The sequence below is a fragment of the Equus przewalskii genome, chromosome 14 (genome assembly GCF_037783145.1).
Source record: "Equus przewalskii isolate Varuska chromosome 14, EquPr2, whole genome shotgun sequence".
Classification (NCBI taxonomy): domain Eukaryota; kingdom Metazoa; phylum Chordata; class Mammalia; order Perissodactyla; family Equidae; genus Equus; species Equus przewalskii.
Window position 1 is genome coordinate 8,584,468 of NC_091844.1, and position 22,713 is coordinate 8,607,180.

General features: G+C 45.0%; 1 protein-coding gene across 9 annotated transcripts in view; it reads right to left on the bottom strand.

Annotated features, from left to right (window-relative positions):
* Window positions 1–22,713, bottom strand: part of NPAS2 (neuronal PAS domain protein 2) — a 158,847-nt gene that overhangs the window by 106,376 nt on the left and 29,758 nt on the right. For 5 of the 9 annotated variants that reach the window (XM_070573478.1, XM_070573475.1, XM_070573477.1 and 2 more), the window contains exon 1: window positions 4,143–4,538. The exons of 3 other annotated variants lie outside the window; for them this stretch is intronic. In XM_070573478.1, the coding sequence (XP_070429579.1) occupies window positions 4,143–4,210 (68 nt within the window). In that variant the 5' untranslated portion in view covers window positions 4,211–4,538. Of the gene's footprint in view, window positions 1–4,142; window positions 4,556–22,713 lie in introns of those variants that run through there. One more of the 9 variants, XM_070573474.1, reaches the window with a different exon arrangement.

Below are 22,713 nucleotides of genomic sequence, written 5' to 3' on the forward strand. Positions count from 1 at the left end.
TTAAAGAAATCAAGGGAACAGGAGGTGGTGTCACACAAAGACACACATGTGGTAAAACGATGGAACTATATACACAGATTGTACCGAGGCCATTTCCTGGTTCAAGTACTGTATCATAGTGACGTGAGATGGAACCAGTGGGGGAAATGGGTGAGGGGGACATGGCTCATGGACCTCTCTGCAACTTTGTATGAGTCTAGAATTATTTCAAAATAAAAAGCTTAAAAAACAATGAGCAGCAAATGATAAGAGCACCAGCAGTGAGGCACCACACAGCATCCACCCCCCAGGCTGGGATGGGTGCCCACACACCCTACAGTCCTCTCCTCCTGCAGCTTCAGCTGGGAAAAGTCCCGAGGCTCCTAGAGAGCCCAGCACCTTCTGGGTATGGAGACATGAGACCCCTAATCTCCCCCTCTGCTTCTTTATGCTGGATGCCAGGAACGCTGTGACAAGAAAGCCAGGACCAGAGACTCTGGACGTGGCCTGTTCCATCAATCTGCAAACTCCTGGTTTTATGAAGCATTGCAACACTCACAGAGCCTGTAGACTTTGAAAGGGTAACTTGACAAACAAGCCCTGGCGTAAATTCACATGTTTAGGGCCAAGTCCTTGAATTGCAAGGAGTTCAGACAAGAAGTATGGTGACCATGGGGCCCCCACAGCCTTCTCGCAGGCCCTCCCTCTTCAGTTACACTTCCCTTTCCCGTGCAGCACGGCCCTGTAGGGCTGCCGTGATTCTTCAGTGAGTTCCTGCAGGAAAAGGCACTGGTTTGATGTTGGGGCACTCGGCTGACCCATCACTCAGGCTGTGCGAGACTTCTCCCCCTCCATCTCGGGCCCCAGAGGGCTGCAGTGGAATGCTCCCCATTTTACCAATGAGAATCCAAAGCAGAAGGAGGTTACGAATGAAGGTCATGCAGCATGACAATGTTTTGTTGATGTTTGCTAGTTGTGCTAGTAACAATACTTCCTGAACCAGGAGTATTAATAGTTGGAGAGGGACCTGTTGGACCTGCCCCTTCGCTCCCCACTCCAGCACAACAGAACAACAGGCCCTCCCAGCCCCGGCTAAGGGCTCCATCCCTTGGGCATCCACCGTTTCCCACCTCTAGGGGAGCCGCCAGGCGTGTCCACCCTCCTTCTCACCCTCACCAGTACCCTCAGCTTGGCCCCCACATCACAATCCAGAATACACAGCAAAGTCGTGAATGAGATCAGGAAACAGGATGCTTGGCTCTGGGGGAGCTCAGGTGTGTCTGGCACCTGAGGGACTGAGACAGTAGAAGGGGCCCCTGCATTTCCTCCATCCTTTGTTTGTCTCCTCCTCAGCACAGCAAGTACTTCCTCAGCCTGGGCTGTGGGCAGGGCTATAGGCTGGGCATCGCGGTCGGCACGAGGGAGGTGGGTAGGAAACCAGAGATGAATGAAACAGGCTCAAGGCTTGGTGGAGGGGGCCGGGGATTAGGCACCACGAGACTGGCACTGCCACCAGCACACAGAATGAGTGAAGCCCTCTGGGCTCAACTTCCTCATCCAGCAAACAGTGACAATGTGTCACCTGCCCTGGTTGCTATCACTGTTCAGAAGATAAAATGAGAAAAAGCAGTTCAGTGTCTTGCAAATAAAGGTCTACAGCAGCGCTTCTCAAACTCAAATGTACACATGAACCACCTCGGGATCTTATTAGAGGCCAGATTCTGATCCGGTGGGTCTGGGGAGGGGCTGACAGTCTGCATTTCTCACCAGGTGCAGGTGATGCCGAAGCTGCAGGGGCACTGCTCACACTGTGAGTAGTGCGGATTGCTAGGCATGCCAGGCGCCACTGTCGTGTAAACAGAAGTAACTGTTGGGATGGAGGAGTGGCGAGAGGGACTAAAGGTCATTTGCTTCCACCTAAAGCAAATGGACACTGGGAGACTTTGTCCAGATGCCCAGGCTGCACCCTAGATCAAGGGCATTAGCGCCTCTGGGGGTGGGCCCAAGGGTTATTTTTCATGCCCCCCAGGTGGTTCCCATGTGCCCCCAGAGTGGAGAATCACTGCTCTGGAGCTTGGGCGCCATCCACAACAACCCAGCGAGCACTGGGTAAGTCTCCTCCACCCAGAGGAGCCAGGCTGCCCTCTCTGGCAGCGTCTTCTATTTCCTGTTAGTTGAACTTGGTAGAAAATTCTTCCTATGGAGCCAAAAATACCACTGCCTGCCCCCCACCCCGCCCTCTCTGGGAGCTTCTACTCATTTCTTCTTGCTATTGTCCGGGGGCCACATAGAATGACAGCCTTCAGATTAGGTTATTATTATTTTTTAAATTGAGGTGAAATTCACTTAACATATAATTAACCATTTAAAGTGTACAATTCAGTGGCATTTACTGCATTCACATGTTGTGCAACCAGCACCTCTCTCTAGTTGCAAAACCGCTCCAGAGAAACAGCCCGGACCCATTCAGGAATTGCTTCCCATTCCCACCTCCTTCAGTGCCCCTTCCGTCGCCATGGATTTGCCTATTCTGGCTAGGTCATACAAAAAGAATTATACAGTATGTGACCTTTTGTCACGAGCTTCTCTCATAAATGAAATGTTTTCAAGGTCCATTCATGTTGGCACATGTTTCAGAATTTCCTTCCTTTTTAAGGCCTTATAGTATTCCCTTATGTTTATACCACATTGTTTATCCATTCATCCATTGATGGACACCTGGGTTGCTTCCACCTTTTGGCTGTTGTGAATGCTGCTGCTGTGAACATTGTGTATACGTTTCTGTGTGGACGTGTTTTCATTTCTCCTGGTATACACCCAGGAGTGGCATTGCTGGGTCATACGGTAAATCTGTGTCTAACTGTTCGCGGATCCGCCAAACTGCTTCCCACAGCGGCTGCCCACCAACAGTACACGAGCGTGCCAGTTGCTCCACATCGTCACCAGCACTTGTTAATTTCCATTAATGTTTTCCGTTTTTATTAAAGCCATCCTAGGGATGAAGTCAGCTCTCAAATATCAGAGAAGGGTGCTCTTGTCCCCCAGAGACCTCTCTTTTTCAGGCCAAATATCCTCCGTTGCCCCCCTCCTCCTGATTGTCAAGGATCCTCCTGAAATGTTCTCTTTGGAAGCGAGCACCGTGTTCCTGCTGGGGTCTGACTAGACCTTGTGAGTGCAGGCGGCCGACAGCCACCCCCTAGAGCTGGCTCACTCAGGCACAGAATCTGTGGCCTTTCTCCCTGAGCTGCTGTAGGACACACTTTGCTCCTTGTTTATAATTGTTTTTAATCTAAAAGATGCAAAAGCCTTTTGCAAAGAATACAGTGCTATATAAAGCACGATCTGATCGTCCTGAGAGCTTGGCTCCTGCCTCTCCAGAGACGAGCGCTCACTGTAGCCAGGTCACACCGAGTCTGGGAGAGAAGAGTGGGAGGCTGCTCGATGCCACATGTGTCATGAGAGAAAAATGAGGGAACAAGGAAGCTGATTCCAGTGACATAATTATAGCCTTGGGTTTGCAGTCAAATGCCTTCAAATGGTCAGCTCTAAATCTCACAGAGGAAAAAAGAAAACGTGTTGAGCCAGCCCTGATGGCCTAGTGGTTAAAGTACGCTGCATTCCACTTTGGCGGCCCTGATTCAGTTCCCAGCCACTGAAGCACACCACCCATCTGTCAGTTGCCATGCTGTGGTGGTGGCCCACGGAGAAGAACCCAGAGGACTTACAACTATACACAACTATGTACTGCGGCTTTGGTGGGGGCGGGGGGAAGAGAGGAAGATTGGCAACAGATGTTAGCTCAGGGTAAATCTTTCCCAGCAAAAAAAAAAAAAAAAAAGAAAAAAGTGATTCACAGAATCTTGAACATTTAAATATTATCAATAAAGCAAATTATTCATATCTACCATTATGTTCCCCAGAGATATTTTCTACTGTACTTTCATGAAAACTTAGAAGGCATTTTCTCCTAAATAATTTACAGTACTTTAAAAAAAAAATCAGTGGTGAACATTGAAAACCCAGGTTATATTATTTGAACTCAGAAAAATTTCAAACAGGTGAACATCACTCCTTACAGCTGGGCGTCAGTGAGAAGCTTCAACAGCAACAGCAACATCAACAAATTGAGCAAACTTTTCTTGCAAACAAAACAAGGAGGTTACCTTGATTCTGCTGGCAGGTAACTGAAGGTATATATTCTTAGTGAGCCTAAGGCACCACACAGGACCATTGCAGGTGATGGCTAAAGCTGGGGGTGCGTTTTGAAGCCAAATCTCTCTGTTTTCTTCTTTCTTCAGTGTTACAGGTAGCTGTTTTTCTCAAGCTTGTCGCTGGGGATCTTTCTCATGCTTTTACTCAACAACGGAAAGATGAACCACTGGTTTTCCAGGTTCTTGGCTGTTTCCAAAGCATGCCCATTTTGTTATGAGCGACTCACCTCCTCTTGGCCTGTAGAGCTCTTGCTCAGGCACAAGCATCAGAGAATACTGTCTCCTCAATGAGCTCCTGGGACACTCCTCCAGATTCTTCCTCCTCCTGCCCAGCCTTCCCTAGTGTCTGGAGCCAGGTGGACAGTGATATTTGCACGGCCACATGCACTGACCCGGTTCCTGGAGGCAGACCTCTGCCACAGGCAGCCCATCTTAGCTGCTGCCAAAGAACCTTCCACGGACGTTGGGTAACTCTGGCTCATCACCACTTTTTGCAATCAAGGTACGAGGCCAGAGGGCCCACAAACACAGAGCATTCTGGACTTGGCTATATCACAAGTAATTTAGAAATTTTTCAGTCCCCAGGCTGTAAGAGTTTTTGACACATTCCGCTTCGTCTTTCAGCCATGTTTGCTAATTTCGTTTTCCTTGGTCCTGGTATTGTATGATTCTTACAAGGTGGTTCATGGAATAAAATCGAAAGGGTTCGTCAATTGAAAGCTGCAGTTTAGCAAAATGATGGAGCTTCCTAAGAGGCCATGTCAGGAAGAGCTGCCTGAACCAAGATCCATGTCATATTTAATTTACCACTCAAGGTTGGAACGATAACCACAGCGTGCAAAAGTATCAGAAAATGCATGTGTGGGGCTGTGGAAGTGGGTGTGATGACACCTACAGATATTCTCAAAGGAGAGTTTCCCTGGAAGCCTGGGGGCTGCAGGGCTCCTAAGGGAGGGGAGGCTGACCAACCTCAGACATGCTGCTGGGCCAGTCCTCAAGGGCCAGCTGTGAGGGAAAACAAATTCTTCCCAGAAACGAGCTGCTCCAGAAAGCTTTGATATTTTATCTATTTTGGACGGAGCAATTCCCATATGGCTCTCACACCTCCCCGTGTGCCTCAGCGGAGTACAGGGAGCACAGCTATCCCCTCTTCCTCTCCGCTCACGGTCACCAGGATGAACCTGAACAGTGAGTTCGGGGAGGGGCTCCCAATGAGTGGACTGTGTGCGAAGTCAAGCGCCCCGGAACACCACACCTCTTGAGTTCTTCTATCAGCTTTCCATCACCCTGATGTTCTTTCTCTGGTCCCTGGGGTCGCCTGCCTTTTCTGGCCGCTGCGGGTCCAGCTCTTCACAGCACTGCATCCCTGGGCGCCTGAGGGCGGACGGCCACCTCCACCAGCAGCGGCTGAGGTTAGCTCCGGGCCGGCAGAGCGGGCACTGGCGGCCCTGTGACCTGTTTCGCTGTGTTTTCCAGACAGATGAGATGGCCAAAGAGATGGATTTCAGCAACAGGCAGCTTTCCTGAAAGACTGGAGCCCCCCAGGCCAACAGGACCCGCAGGCGGCTTTGAGCGACTGCCCGCCACCCAGCCGTGCACGCCTTCCCAGTTAGGCCCTTTATTCGTTACTGTGATGGAAAATAACTGACTACGGCCGTGGTTCTCAAATCTGGCTGGGCAGCACACATACTTGGAGAGCCACTAAAATACAGATTCCTGGGCCGCTTAGAGACTCTGCCGCAGCCCCCTCGGGAAGGCCAGGTCTGGGAGGAAGAGGCTGATAGCTGCTGTCGCGTTCTCCTGGGGGCCAGGTAGAAGCCAGGGCGGCCCTGCAGCCACCGATGGAGTCTCAGAGCAGCGGAGCCGCCCCAGATGAGCTGTGCTGCGTTTCTCCGTGCAACGCATTCTGGTTCCACAAAATGGTGCCTGCCACGTAGTTTGGTTCGAAATTTTCGATCGTCCTGTCCACCGTGGAGGAATGCTGAAAAGTGAATTTATGGCTCCAGTGTGTCCCTGCGAGCACCAGATACGCGGAAGATACAAACAGAAGCAACGACCTCCAGTTTACCCCCAAAGTAGGGCTCTCCGCTCGTGTCAGCCGCCTCTCTGGCAGGCCTGCTCTGATTTAATCAAATGCAACAATTAGTAGTGGTAAACATGGAGAAAGGCAAATAATTTGATTCACTGGAGTGTAATGGAATAACAGGATTTAAAGCATTTTTAATGCTAAAAATAGCTTAAGAGCCCTCACTTCAGAACTCTTGGCACTTCACACGGTTTTAACCTATCTCCATTTCCCTTCTGTGCTAACATCATGTGGTTTGAAATTTGCTTTCTGCGGTATTTCATTCCATGTGGGTGTTTTTTCCCCATCCATCTTCTTTTTTGTTACTTCAAGGGGAAAACAGCCCTGGGAAAGCTTTTATGCCGTCTGCTATTGTTCTGCATTTGGGTGAAAAAGTACATGCTTAATCTGGGCCGTAAGACCAGGACGAATGGCAAATTCCACAAGCTTTAAAATCTTTGTTAAAAATGCCAAAGTAAACGACCTCCGGTCTACAAAACCAACAGAACACAGCCCTGCCCGCTGCTCTCTCAGGTCTCGACAGGCTGCACGCTTCCAGGATCCACCCAGGGTCTGAGCCTGATAAATCCTAGGAAAGGAGCTGTCTCGTCTGCACCCCTTGGAGAGCCCAGGCAATGAGGCTTCACAGGCACAGCCGCAGGATGCCCTAGCGCCGTGTGTGTGCTTACGCTTTAAAAAAAAATGTTGCGGTGAAATACACGTAACACAAAATTTACCATCTGAGCCATTTTTAAGGGTACAGTTCAGTGGCATTAAGCACGTTCACAATGCTGTGTAATCATCACCACCTTCCATCTCTAAACATTGTTCATCTTCCCAAACTGAAACTCCGTCCATTAAACCACCACTCTCTATTTTCCCGTCCTTTCCCAGCCCCTGGCAACCTCCATTCTACTTTCCCTCTCTACGAATTTGATGACTCTCGGTACCTCGTGTAAACGAAATCATGTGGCATTTGTCCTTTTATGGCTGCCTTATTTCATTTAGCACAATGTCATCAGGGTTCATCCATGTTGCAGCACGTGTCCGAATTTCCTTCCTTTTTGTGGCTGAATGATATTGCAGTGTATGGATGGACCACAGGTGCTTAAGCGTTTAATTCTACAAATGATGAAAATAATTCTCTTCAGCCTGCCAACATGTCCAGGATTCCACACTCATTTTCAATAAGTTCAAACTGGCTACACAAATTGTCCAGCAGAAGGCCCACCACGTGGAAACAAGGGCCCATCCACCCTCCTCAGGGCCATGGCTTGGAACCTGGCATCAGAGTACCCCAAATTCTAGGTTGGGAGAGAGCCTGTGTGAAGAGCACCAGAGTGCTGGGTGCTCCCCGCCTTGACCACATTGCAGGGCTGTGAGAACCCTTGCAGAAAACCCATGTCTCACTTTATTGTACTTTTATCTTTTAAAATCGTAACTGCTGTATAAGAATTCCCAGTTTCTCTGGAAGCAGAGACCACGTCTCTGGCTTGTGTAAGGCAATGCGGGGTGCTCGGTACCCAGCAAATTCAGTGCACTTCATCTTTGTTGCACTCCATTGTGTGGTCTGAATCCACCACTCGTCTCTAGTTGGTCCATCAAGAGTTGATTACATACTTAAAACTGCCCTCTGGAAAAAGCCCTCCAGAAGCCCCTCCCATTTTTCAGGGTCACTGAAAGGTGAACCCATTTTCGTCCTCAAGTACTTTTTGAGCCCTATAATGCCATAGACAGTTCTGACGAGGAGGAGCAGAGCAGGCACAACACTTAAGTAAGCGACGGTGGTTGGGATTTCTGAGCTTGCTTACACCATCCATTGCATCGGTCCGGCAGCCCTGCTTACTGTGTAGACCAAAACCCCTCCTCAGAGGAGTCCCCACGGAATTATTATAAATTAAACATTTTATAAGCTCATAATTCTAAAATGGCTTTAGAGAGGGCATTAAAAAGTGAAATGGTGTTTGAACAAAATGTGAAGAATAGGATAAAACATAGAGTCTTAAAGGACAATGTAGCTGAGTTGGTATATGTTGTGGGTGTTATTTTGTGTGCATATTTCCATTAACTCTGCAATTTGGAGACAGAAAACAGGGATATATTTATACAGTACTCTTGTGAGATTTAATATTGTATTGAGAAAATGAACCACATGGCAAAATTCTATATTTTTTAAAGATTTTATTTTTTTTCCTTTTTCTCCCCAAAGTCCCCCAGTGCATAGTTGTCTATTCTTCGTTGTGGCTCCTTCTAGTTGTGGCATGTGGGACGCTGCCTCAGCGTGGTTTGATGAGCAGTGCCATGTTCGCACGCAGGATTCGAACCAACGAAACACTGGGCCGCCTGCAGCGGAGCGCGTGAACTTAACCGCTTGGCCACAGGGCCAGCCCCCAAAATTCTTAAGATAGGGCCAGCCCCTGTTGCCTGGTGGTTAAGTTCGGCATGCTCTGCTTCAGCGGCCTGGCTTCGGACCTACACCACTTGTCAGTGGCCATGCTGTGGTGGCAACCCACATACAAAAAGAGGAAGATTGGCAACAGATGTTAGCTCAGGGCAAATCCTCCTCAGCCAAAAAAAAAAAATTCTTAAGATAGATATCTTCATTCTTCATTGTGTATTCTCAAAGAGATTTTAATTGGCATCTGTTTATTTGTTAATTTTTTTGTGCACTGAACCAGAAGGTCTGCAGTACCTACTGCAACATAGTCTGTCAATCACAACACATGTGCAGATGAATAACTCCATCCCTGCCTCAGGAGACAGATACAGCCATCACACAATGCCACAGAAGCACCAAGGTGGTGGGGTTAGGGATCAGGGAGGGCTTCCTGGAGGTGGTGACTCAGTCTTGGTAAGTAGAGCTGGTTGACAAGAGAACACTCACAAAGCTCTGTGAGAAGCTCTGGGCTTCTCACCCAGTGTTTAGCCAATGAGCCAAAAGCAGTCATTGAAGGCCCACCATACTGAGGATGGCCACTAGGTATTAGATGTTTCTAGAAACTATTCCTTTTAAAAAAGGAATTTATAGATAGCCTCAGCAGGGAAAGGAAGATAGGGAACAAATATTAGCAAAACCCCAGAAAATGACAACTATCCACCATTTATTTGGCTCCTCCAGTGTGCCCTGTTTTGATGCTTTAAATCCATTAAGGTTCCTCCCCAAACAATATAAAAGTTTGTTATTGTGATGTCATTTTACAGCTGAGAAAACAAGGCCAGAAAGGTTAGATAACAATGGATCATAATGGCTAAAATGAGATGGCCTCTGAGGTTCCAGGCACCGTTCCAGGTACTTTAAAATATTTCATCTTATTTCATCGTGTTAGTGACCCTCTGACCCCTTTATCCAGATGAGGAAACCGAGGCACAGAGAGACTAAGTGACTTGCCCACGATCACCAGATCACCAGTGAAGGGCAGAATCCACACTCCTGACCATGAGACCATCAGTGGTCCATGTTCTTTCAGCCAGAGAAAGCAAACTGATGAGCCTCTTCCACAAAACAGATGTACTTGATGGTGACTGATTTCAGCATAAGTTAATTCTTCACTGCTCAAGCTAGTGCTTTAAAAGAAGAGCTCCTCTGGTGCTATTAAGTGCTATTTAACTTTACTAAAATATTGTTTTATACGTTTGTTGTTGTTTTATTTCCAAGACTGTCAGCTGCTTGAAATGTGCACTTGCAGTGGTTGTGGAAACAGACAGAGGCAAGACATCTGCCTTCCCCCGAACGGTCTGAAGTTGAAGACCTATTCCAGGGTGGAGGAGGGCTCCTGATGGAGCAGGGAGACTGTTAAGTGTCTAAATTAAGTGAGGGTTTCCCAGGGCAAGTTACTAATTGTCTTTGAACATGCAGAAATGCATTTCTAATGTTTCAAAGGGCAAATCCTGACCAGGCTGAGGAAAAGAGGCAGCTGTCAGTGGAGCAAGGCCGGAGCTGGCGAGGTATGAGTGTGGGCGATGAGGAGGGAACGCATGGATGCAGGATGCTCTAGGAAAGACCTGAGGGGATGATGAGCCTAGTGCAGGGCCTCAGAGCAGGGCCAGCGAACTCTTTCTTTAAAGGGACAGATAGTAAATATTTTCCTTTTTGCAGGTCATTGTGCAAAAGCAGCTATGAATGGGCATGGCTGTGTCCCAATAAAACTTTATTTACAAAAATAGGCTGTGGGTTAGATGTGGTCCACAGGCTGTAGTTTGCTGACCCCTGCCTTAGAGCATGGTTGAAAGGAGGCAACAGGAGGCCTGGGGCAGCGTGGCAGGACAACCAGACTCATCTGGGAGGAGGCTGCCAGAACAGCAGTGACAAAGCAGCCAAGTGTCATTGCTTTTGGGTCTGAATGATACAGGACCTGACTCTTCCAAAGTCCAAGGTGCCACTAAAGGCCACACAGCTCAATCCAGAGGCAAAAAAGGGAAGAGCCGACTCCTCACAGGAATCGTCACCTGGAGGGGTCTGAAGCAACAGCATTTGCCACAACCACATCTGTTGGTGTCCGTATAGCCCTCCTGCTGTAGTACTGATTGGCGGTGTGTTCAACAACAGAGGACATGGAAGAAGGGGCCTTTCCATGCCATCCTTGGGTTGAAGAAGTGAGCAGAGAAGGAGGTGTCTGCTAGAGGCAAGATGGGGCCTCTTGGCCTTCACAATACAGAACATTTGTTAACTGCACAGGTTCGACTTCCGGGATCTTGGACAACCTCCTGCTGAAGTCAACTAAACATGAAGGACAAAAGGATAGAAAACATCTGAATGACTGCTGGGCTGATAAGAAAAGGAGGGGTCTATATAGGCCAAACAGAGTGGCCTGAGGTCCTGGGAGTAAACAAGGCTGAAGCGAGGTTCTCCCAGGAGGCGGACCCTGGTGACCTCACGCTTTGATACGATGCTGTGTGGGATGAGGCAGAAGGGGAGATAAAGCATGTCCATGGTAGAAGGCCAGTGAGAGACCCTTGCATAAAGCTCAGACCTCACAGGAGGGTATGCTCAGTGTAAATGGGAAAGAGAAGCAGACCTGCTCACAGGGAAGAGACAGGAAGGAATCTGTCTTTTTCAACCCCAAGGGAAAAATAATCTCCCCCAAAGAGTCATAACCTCAGGGTGGTCTCACACAGGTTTCAGGCCCGAAATCCAACTGCGTGGTTTGAGAATCCATGAGAGAGAATTTAAAGTGGTTTCAGGTTGACGGCACTCAGGCACACAGCAGAACAAACACAAATCCTCTTTAGAGGAAAGTAACTTTAACCCAGGCTTCAAAAATTTTTCACAGATCAAGTGCCAAGGATTATGAGCCCAGTCAATATTCAAAAATGTGCAAGGAAAAAGGACACTATGAACAAGATCCTGCAGAAAGAATAGAGAGCAAAATCAGATTCACAGTCATTTCAGATGTTGGAAGGATCATATGTAAACTACAAAATAAGTATGTTTAGTATGTTTAAAGATATGAACAGAAGGCTTGAAAATGAAAGCAAAGAACAAGGAACCATGACCAAACAATTCTGAAATTTTGACAAAGAAAAAAGAATAAGAATCTAGTAACTTAAATTTAAAAACTCAAAAGACTGGTTAAAATTAAGTTGAGACACAGGTGGAGCAAGAATCAGTAAAATCTAAGGCAGATCTGAAGAAATTGTCCAGACTGTGGAACAGAGAGACAAAAAGATAGAAAATATAAAAGGGAGTTTAAGAGACAGAGGGCACACTGAGGTCTAACAGACAGAGAGCTAATACCTGTCAGACTGGAGTTCTAGAAAAAAGATATTGGAGGGAATGGGGAACAGGAAATAGTCAAAAGAAAAATTTCCAAAATTTAAGAAAAACGTGACTCCTTAGACTCAGGAAGCCGGATGATCCCAAGTGAAATAAATAAAAACGTATCTACTGCTAGAGGTAATCACCATAAAATTGCAGATTACCAAAGAGAAAAACATCATCTGAAATGCAGCCAGAGAAAACATTGATCATCTAAAGGGAACAGCAGCTGGAGGTGCCAGACTTTGCAGGCACAACAACGGAAGCCAGATGACAGGAAAATAATAACTTCAATGTGCTGAGAGAACATAACCACTATCTAGAACTGTATACTTCAAAAATATCTTTCAAGAACTAAGATAAAATAGAGACATTTCAGATGAAGGGAAAAGAGGAGTTCCTACTAACAAACTCTCACCAAACTAAATTCTAAATGATATCCTTCAGATGAAGGGAAATTATCCCAGGTGGGAGTTCTGAGGGGCAAGAAGAAATGGTGGAAAAAGATAGTGTGCTTTATAAAACAATAATAATAATGACTCATTTAGGGTGCAAAAAATATGGAACAAAAATGCTGGATAATAATAGCATGTAAGGAATAAATCATTCTACGGTCCTTGTGTTTTGGGGGAAGAAGAAAAATATTATTAATATAGAACTCTGTTAAGTATTTATGTTAAAATACTAGGGTAATCATAGAGATTATGAATTCAAATTAGAGGGGAAAATGTAATGAAAAGAAAAAGAAAAATCCAAAAGAAGGCAGAAAAAGAGGAAAAAAGAAGCAGAAAAAGTGGGACAAATACCAAGTATAATATAAAATATTTCAGGAATCCTAATAAGTGCATGGACTCATCTCTCCAGATTAAAAAAAAATGATTATCAGACAGAATATTTTAAAATCCAGCAAGTGTTGTTTATAAGAGATGTATCTGAGATGTAAGGACAGAAAATAAGATTAAAAGGAGGAAAAACAAATACTAGGTAAAAAATAACAAAAGAAATCTGATGTACCTCTATTAATATCAGACAGACAGACATTAAGGAAATAAGCATAACTAGAGATAAGAGAGGGTCACAAAACATGGATCAAAGTTTCAATTCACTTGGAAGAGAAAATAATCCTAAACTTGTACGCACCTAACAATACAGCCTCAAAATACATAAGGCAAAAATGTACTGAACCACTAGGAGAAACTAACAACTCCTCTACTGAAGTCAAAACTTTCTGACATGTTTCATAAATGATATATCGGGCAATACAACAATTAGTTAGGATAGATGAAATTAAACAGCACAGATCTAACGGACATATTTGGAATATTGCACCCAATAGTGGGAGAATAAACATTCTTTTCAAGCACACAACAAAGAAATATTGACCATCGAGGAAGCTGCTTTTTTAGGTCAGAGCACACCATTTTTCAGTGCTCCTAACAGAGGTTCTGGAGCAACCATTTCAAATTCAACTAGTTGTTGGGTGATCAGATATTATACTGGTTACAAAATTAATTAATTGATCTGTAAATGATTGCCTTTAGAATGATGTGCCTTATGTCACCAAAGAGAACAAGCACTGTTTTCCTCCCTCACACTCAGCTCCCTGGACTCAGCTCTCATCTCCCCCAAAGCAAACAAGAAACAGTATGGAAGCTACAACCAAAATGACCATTGAGAATCTAGAGAAAAGATTTATTTCATCCAAAATTCGAAATGGATGATGACTTGCTAGCAGCTAGAATGTAAGTACAATGACAGCAAGAATCTTTGTTGTGTTTAAAGATGTATGGCACATAACAGCACTTGATAAATATTTTTCAATGATTGGATGCGTAAATGAACAGAGATGATACTCCACTACCAGATGTCCTCTTGCCTTTCCTTGTGGCACTGTAATAATTCTGTAATATTTTGTGGTGTATACAGACACGCATCGCTTAACAACGGAGATACCTTCTGAGAAATGCGTTAGGGGATTTCACCACTGTGCGAACATCAGAGAGTGTACTGAAAGGGAACAAAATTTGCCACCCCAAAATGTGTCTCTTTAACTTGAGGATTATTTGGGGCTGATTATTTTTAAGAAACTCAGAAAGTTTTCCTTGTTACCTCCCCCTTAACTGCCTAAAAGAATTTAGATAAAAAAACCCGTCTCAGGAAGTGAGCTCTCACCTTAGCGTAACATGAACTAGGTGGTGGACAGAGAGGAATCTAGAAAAGCCTGTTTGTTGGGCTCCCCTCTGTATTCTTCTGCTTCTGTGTGGCCAAACATTTGTTTTCCAAATATTTGCTCCTCCTCCCCCACCTGTGAATTGCCTTCCTTCCCTTTGAAGTCCCTGACTCTTCCCTCCCCCAACATCTTGTCTTTAGCTGAGAATGGTATTTAAGGTGCAGGCTTAGGCAGTTTTGGTGAGTTACTCAGTTTCCATGTTTTTCTCCCAGGAAATGTATATGTATACATGTCATTGAACTTTTGTTTGTTTTCCTACTGCTAATCTGTCTCATGGCAATTTAATTCTAGACCAGCCAGAAGAATCTAGAACGGTAGAGGAAAATTTCTTCCTCCCCTACAATACTTACACAAACCTAGATGGTATAGCTTACTACACACCTAGGCTACATGGTACTAATCTTATGGCACCACTGTCATATATGCGGCCTGTCCTTGACCGAAGCATTGTTATGCAGTGCATGACTGTCTTCTGTTTGGCAAGTGAGTAACCTAATCATCCTGCCTTCAGGTTCAGACATGATATTTCAGAAAGAAAGCACACAGCATCTGTGTTAACCAGGTTAACTCTATCAGACTGCTGGACAAAGAGAAGCCTTGATGGAAATATCTGGGCCTGCTGCTGGGGATAAAGCCTGCTGGGAAAAGCAGAAGGGGGCTGGAGAAAAGGAAAATGAGCTCAGCTCTACTGCCCTAGTATTTTTCTTGCAGGGAGGGGAATGAAATCACACTGTAAACAAGTGACTCATGCACGGCCCGCTCCTGACAAACTGCGTCAGGAGTGTCAAGGAGAAAAGCAGAAGATAAACAGGAATCCTTTGCACTGATCAGTTGTTCTCTTTTCCTGTCTCTGGCCTCAACTCCTTTGTCACACTGCTCATTCCGGTTCTAATCCTTCGGCCCTAACTGATGGCACAGTTAGGTTCCAGCTGTGTGTGTGGTTAGACAGCAGGAATCAACGCCAGGCCATGGGGAGAGAAACTGTCCATTCATAAGGGGAAGAGGTGAGCATGAACACTGATGACGGGGTGGCAGGTCACTCTGCGGAGTTAGGCTGGGGATTGGGTCACAGGCAGCAAAAAGGCAGGAATAAGCAGACATCAGGGTCAGAGTCTAGGCAAGCGTATAGGATGGTTAACAATTTTAGCTGGAGGCAGCTCAAGGTCTCCTTCTGCAGCACTCCTCCAGGTCTGGCCTTCTGGGAATTAAACAGTCTTGGTCCAAACAGAAATGTCCTTGTTCCCAGTGTCGGCAGTTGTCCTTCCTGGACAGGGCGCCTTTGGTTTCTAAGTTAAGTAGGAGCACGACCTCTTGCATGTGAGTTGAAGATTCAGTCAACACCACCAAGCACCTGCAACTGCCCCTTTTTAAAATTCTTCTCTGAAATAGGGTCAAGCATTGGGTTTTTGACTTGGCGTCTGTCTGTTCAAGAGCTCGCCTTCTTATTTTGATTAGTGTCATTGCGGTGATTGACAGGACCAGGTTACCCAAGTTGAGCAGAGGTGTCATACAAAGTAGAACATGCTAGTAGTCACTGGTCAGGGAAGCAAGTGAATCATGTAAGCTGCCTACAGGCCAAATGTGGGTAGAAAGTCACAGCTGAAGAAGACAATAGCAGCTAAGTAGAGCCTTAGCACCATTTGAAGCAGACAGAAGGCCAGGCTGTGTCCCCAGTGCAGTGGGAAGTTTGAAAGTCTGTGCAAAGGATCACACTGGATTGGACAGGCAAAACAGCATTCTTCCTCACCAGGGACTGCCAACATCTTGGCACAGAGAACAGGGTTTTAGTTTGGTTCAGGCTTGTTATGTCAACTATTACTCTGTATTAGTGGTTTTCAAGACGTGGCCCTGTGATCCCTGGGGAGCTCATGACCTTTTCAGGGGGTCCACAGAGTCAAAACTATTTTCACAATAATACTAAGACATCATTTGTCTTTTTCAATCTCATTTTCTCAAGAGTGTGGGGTGGAGTTTCCCAGAAAATACTACGTGTGATATCCGCCTTCTCTTAAGCCAGACTTTAAAGAGATTTGCAAAAACTCGAGCAACGTCTCTCTTCTCACTAAATTATATTGTTTTGGGAAACGTGGTTATTATTTTTATGTTAGAATGCAATACATTTATTATTGTTATTTTAAAATAAATTAATAATTGTTTCCAATTGCCCTCAGTTTCAATTTCTAAGATGGTAAATATTCACAGATACAAGCCACACAAACAAAAATTCTGCGATTCTCAACAGTTTTTAAGAATGTAAAGAGGTCCGGAGAGCAACAAGTTTGAGAACTGCTGCTCTATATTTTCACCATAAATCCTTGGTTACAGGCCCTGAGAGTGACCTTAAACACTTAGTAGTCGCTTTGCAGAATAAGGGAGTGCTGTGCCACGGTTTTTGGTTATGTAGATATCCGAGCCATGCAGATGACTTGACAACCATTTTCCCATGTCACTTTCCTTCTGTCTCAGAAATGGCTCCATCATTTTAAAGGCAGACATTTCAGCCATGTGTTCTAAAGAAGGGTTCTCCTGGAATTATTTATTCCAGGGAGCTGTTGGCTGATTAAATAGGAACTTAACTCTCAGCTCATCTCCACTATATGCTGTAGAGGCTTTATTTATTTCTTCTTAGGGAGCACAGAGTCATCTTATATCACAATATTTTGGAAAATATCAAGTGAATTTGTGAGCAATTTAGATATACTCCTGCTATTTTATCTTGATGGACTACCAGGTATAGAGTTTAAGGTAACTTGATAATTACTAAAAGAATAACCAAAAAATATTGAGCTGACATTCAGCTGAGCCCTCTTTCCTCTCGTCACATTTTATTAAGCACAATAACTACACACAAATCAACAAGTCAGAAAAGATAAACGGTATCCCACATGTTTATAACTTCCGTAGAAATATCATGCTAAATCATAATAATCTAAGTCAACCAAATTCCCACTAAGCGTCTAGTTTCTGATATTTCAAGTGCAAGACACAGCCCATCTTGACAAGATCTCAGCACAGCATTTCCACAACTAGACCAGTCTTGACGTAGTAGAAATGTTTTCATTCATTCATTTCAGGCAATTCCTCAGTGCTGAGTTGTGTTGGGCTCAGATTAGGCAGTGTGACAAATTAAAATGTGCTTCAGGTCCAAAGCTTGCCTTCAGAGAGCATTTAGTCTATGAGAGAGGGATGGACAGCAATAATCACACTACAAAGTGGAATCTAGGGAGTTCTATATGAATTATACACATAAAAGGTGCTACAGACGGAAGAGACTCAAATAAGAATGGTCAAAATGGCAAAGATATAAAATATTTGAACAGAAAACATTTCTTCACTGTTGTGTGAAAGTGGCCCAGCTGTGTTTACATATGCAACCTGTTAGTGTCCACAATTTCCCATTCCTGTGTTTAGACTAGTAAGAGGAAAGATAGAAAAGCTATTTAAAGTCCTTCACATACCATTCTGACCCATTAGAAATACTTCCCCCATCAGAAGCTAGTGCCGGGCTTCATATCCCCTGAGGGCGTTGAAAAAAAGGAGCCAATCCACTGAACCCAGGGTGCAGATGTGTGGGCCCAGGGGCAGCACCGCTCTGTTATGAGCATCTTTCTACCTGCCAGGGTCTCTCCCTCTGAGACACAATCAGTAACCCACGAAGGGGCTGGTAGGTAAGTGCATGGGCCTATCATCAAACCAACCAACCAGCCAACCAATCAACCAACCAACCAACTAACCAAGTGTGGAAAAGGAAGCAGAGTCAGGTAGGTGTGGTCCCCTCTTGCTTGAATAAGACTAGTGTGACTGACCGGCAAGTTGCATTACTTGTGTGTGGTACTCAGACACTTGGGATGAATGATCGTTGTGTTAAGTGTCTACCAGCTGCAAACTAGTTCCTCTTGCTCTCTCTCTTATTTTGAGGGGATGCTATTTCAAGGTAGGCTTTCAGAGGCATCAGATAACCAGACAGACTGGTGGCTGCTGTAATTATACTGCTCTGAGTGACCTATGGTCCCTGATAGAAGAGTGAATACACATCCTTCCTCATTGGAGAGGACGCCCCCCCCATAACAAGGCCAGGCTTACTCCTTTGTGATCCAATAAGACTCTTTTGCTAACAACTCTACAAGCAGTGGTTATCAATGCTGATAAAAGGCAGTGTAAGGAGAGAGTCACATGGGTCCCGACAGCTGCCATTTCTAGTGTGGTGAGGACACAAAATGGGATCTGTACACAAGTGACCCCCAAAAAGGAGGCTCTGAGCACTGTTGGCACTTCTGTCCATAGATCTTCCAGCCAAACTGACTATTTGCAGAAACCAGACACCATACATATTTCAGGTGTTGTGAAAAAGGACCAGTGAGTGTGCCAATTTGCTAAAAAATAATGCCTATGGAAAATGTAAAAAACCTGAGCAGAGAGGGACCTGCAAACCTCCTCTCTTGGCCTACCAAGGATTCAAGAAAGTTACAGAAAGGAGAATGATGGGATAGGAGCTGTTGGGCCATCTGCCGCTTCCCCATGACCACCCCCCAACACGTCCAGCTGACAGCACCGCGCTGGCATCGCACTAGCTTTCCAGCCGGCTCCCACGTTGCCAGGCTACAGTTAACGCCAGTCTTTGATTTGAAATAGAAATTAAAGTAAGAGGCACTGAAAGCTCCGAACTTAGCTTTTCAAACAAAAGCAAAAGTTAAAAGCGGCCCCACGAACATCAGTAAAACCAGCTGTTTCTGATTTAGAGGCAAAAATAACTCAGTAAACATTAGCAAAAATGCCAAAACAAACAACATCCATATCTACTGAGATGACTGAACTTAAGGCATGGGAGCCAGAGCCCTTTCTTACGGTCTGAAGAGCAGGTCTGTGTTTGTGAAGCATGCATGTGCTTAGCAGCACTCGGACTCCGGCGTTCCTTGGTTGGTGCATCCTCTTCTTCCAGTCTTTTCCTTTCACCCATCTGATGGGTTGTGGGAATGGCATGATTATAGTCTCCTTATCATGGATTCTTTATCTGCCTTCCATTTTCAATAATCCCTTGTCAATCTTAATTTTGAGATAATGTATTTTTTGATAGCAAACATTTTAAGTACTACATATATACATATACAAATACAGTCGTGTGCCACATAACCACATTTCAGTCAATGATGGACCGTATATATGACGGTGGTATGGTAAGTTAGTACCATATAGCCTGGGTGTGTAGTAGGCTATACCATCTAGGTTTGTGTAAGGACACTCTATGATGTTGGCACAAAAATGAAATCTTCTAACGACGCATTTCTCAGAACGTATCTCCATCGTTGAGTGACGCATGTCTGTATATGTATACGTATATGTACACACACACATATATTCTTTTTTTTTCTTAACACATACATAGTTCTGTATAGATCCCTTGACCCAAAAAAAGTGACAATTACTGTTGACGTCTTTCCCAGTCTATTGGGGTTGGGTATTCATGGGGTGGTGCAGAGAGGAAATCTGTTTACACTCCTTGATAAATGGATCAAGGGCCAGTTCAAAAAACATGCCCCAAAGCTTTGAAACATGTTGTGAAAATGCCAAGCACTTGCCAAGAGTTGCAAAAAGAAAACAGGGCAGAATGCAAGTGTAAAGAACAAGCTATTCTAGCCAGTAAGGCCTGATGCAAAACTTGGAGAAGAGCCTCCCATATGTGGTCGAATCTCAGCTTCTCAGACACGCGTCTCCAGCCCTGGCCTCTCCTCCGAGTCACAGACTCCTGCCTCCACCCGCACCTCCACCTCACTGCCTGGCCGTCACAGAACCCTCTAGTTTCACATGCCCGAGTCGGAACTTGGGATCTTCTCTGCCAAAGGTGCTCCTTCCCTCCCTTGTCTTTCTTATTTCAGGAAATGACACCCCCATTTTCCCCCTGTGTCATTCCCCACATCCCACCATCACAACTCTGTCAGTTCTAGCTTCAAACTCTACCTTAAATCCACCCCCATTTTCGCCTGCACTGTCACTATCTAGCCTAAGCCAGCAGACTGAGCTACAGCCAAGAGTTCTCCAAGGGCCTCCCTCACTCAGCTCTTGTCTCGCCCCTCAATGCACTCCTCCACGGCAGCCACAGTAATATTTTCAAAATGCCAATCAGATCAGGCCACTGTCTAGCTCAGAGCCCTTGAGTCCACTGCTCTCCACGAAAAGGAAGCAGGCTGATTCCAGGGCTGGAGCAGGCAAGGACAGGATGAGCCGGGAACAGCTTCCTATGCCAGAAAGTAAGACGTGCTCAAAGAATGGTGGGGACACGTCAAAAACCAGCTCAAAAGGGCTCTCACTGGCCAAACCTGGGACAATCTGAGCATCGAAATTATGATTATAACCCAGAGAACAAAACAGGAATCCGTGAACCCATACTGATAGAAAGGAATGAGTGGAATAATGAATAGGGGGAAAGGAAAGCTCCTCTTCCAGGAAACTGCCAACTAATACATGTAGCAGGGATGAAGGAATTCAAAATTTGCCATATGGCAACCACCATAGTAATGACTGTTTCAAGCAAGAAGCATCAGTGGATACTAAAACTAGTGAGGGAATGCTTGAGGAGAAACAGCATATTCATCTAGCCTCAAAATAGCTTTTAACACTTATTAATTAAAAGGAAGAAACAGTTCAGTGGAGAAACCTGGCAACACCGCCTTAATCAAGTGATCAGAGTTACCATCACTAGTAACGGGACCAATCGACAGCACAGTCTTTGGATAGATTGCATCACTCTGTTTATTCCTGCCAAAACAGTCTGAATCTAATCATTAGGACACATCAGACAAACCCAAATTGAGGGTCATTCTATAAAGTAAATGACCTGTAATCTTCCAAAATGTCTAGGTCATGAAAAACAAGCGAAGACTTAGGAATTGTCCCAGATGGAAGAGAAACTGAATGCAACATGTGACCCTGGATTGGATTCTGGACCTATCAGGGACACGAGTGGGACAATCTGTGGAATTTCAATAGGGCCTGAGGATTAGAAGGAAATGCTGCATTGATGTTCACTGCCTTATTTTGATGATTGTACTATGGATATATGGGAAACTTCCTTCAGCATCGTATCGCCACTCACCTTCAAATGGCTTAGTAAAAAATAGTACCATGTATATAAATAGGGAGTATGACAAGGCTAGTGCAATGAAATGTTAATGGGAATTCTTAGTGAAGAGTATAAAGAGTTAGTTGTACTGTTCCTGTGACTTTTCTCTGAGTTTGAAATTATTTAAAAAAATAAGTTAAAACAAACAAACCAACCTTCACTGTTTTCCCATTACACTTAGGACAAAATGCTAAAAAAGCAACATCAGGCCCTTGGTAACTGGTCCCACCATAACTCTAATTACCCCGTAGGTCACAGTTCCATCTCCCCTGCTGAAAGGCCTTTATATATGCTGTGTCCTCTGCTTGGAAACTCCACCTTCTTTGTGTCACTGCCCCATTCACGTCACTTCTTTAGAAAGGCCACCCTCGGCCCTTAGACTGGATCAGAGCCCCCGGCATGATGTGACATTCTGCATTGATTTATGGGATCTTTCGTTTAATGCCAATCTCCCCTACTAGTCTATAAGCTCAGAGTTTTACTGGTTTTCCTCACCTTCGGTTCCCAGGGCACAGTTTCTGGAAAAAAGAAGCCACTCACTAGCAATGAGTGGATTTTTATTATTTTACTCTAGCACCTTATTTTCTCGAGACCTTGGTCTCGCCAACCTTACTTAGTTTTACCAAATATGTTACCATGTAGGAAAACTAGCCCACGGAGGTGACGGGGCTGCTATATTTAAATCCAAATAAACAAGACTGAATGAGTACACTGACACGTAAAATGATGACCCTTAATGACTTAGAACAACCGATGCTGTAATTAGAACTATTTTCATAGTACCGAGGTGATTAAAAAAAAGTTAAGTAAGGACTAATTAATTTCACATAATAGTCACACTGGGACCTGCTGTGAGATCTGATGTTAATGATGTATTTTTCTGTAATTAGGTTTTATGCGCAGTCCTGGGCGCTTCCTACCACCTTCTCCTGAATTGCTCCTGGATCAGCATGCCTAACTCTTCCAGCCCCACCTACGCCTGTCAGCCCAGCCTTGCCTGAGAGGCAAGGGAAAAAAAAGAGAACTGGAAACACATACCCATGTGTCAAACTTTAGTTTGACAATGCTTTCTTTGCTCAGAGAGGAAATTAAAGTAATTAAGGAAGCAAGAGTGTATTTTGGAAGTAGTGTGTTGCTCTCTGTGAATTTTTAAAAGCATGAAGCAGAGGACAAAAGGGAGAAAGACAATATTCAATACAGAGAAGATCCAAGTTCAAGTCTAACCACTGTCACCACTTAGTAGCCCAGCAAATCACGTCCTTCCTCCAGGCCTCACTTTCTCTAGGTCACAGTCTGCAAACGTCCAGCCCTGGAAGGCAGAGGCCGAGTCAGATATGCATGACTTTCATGGAGAGA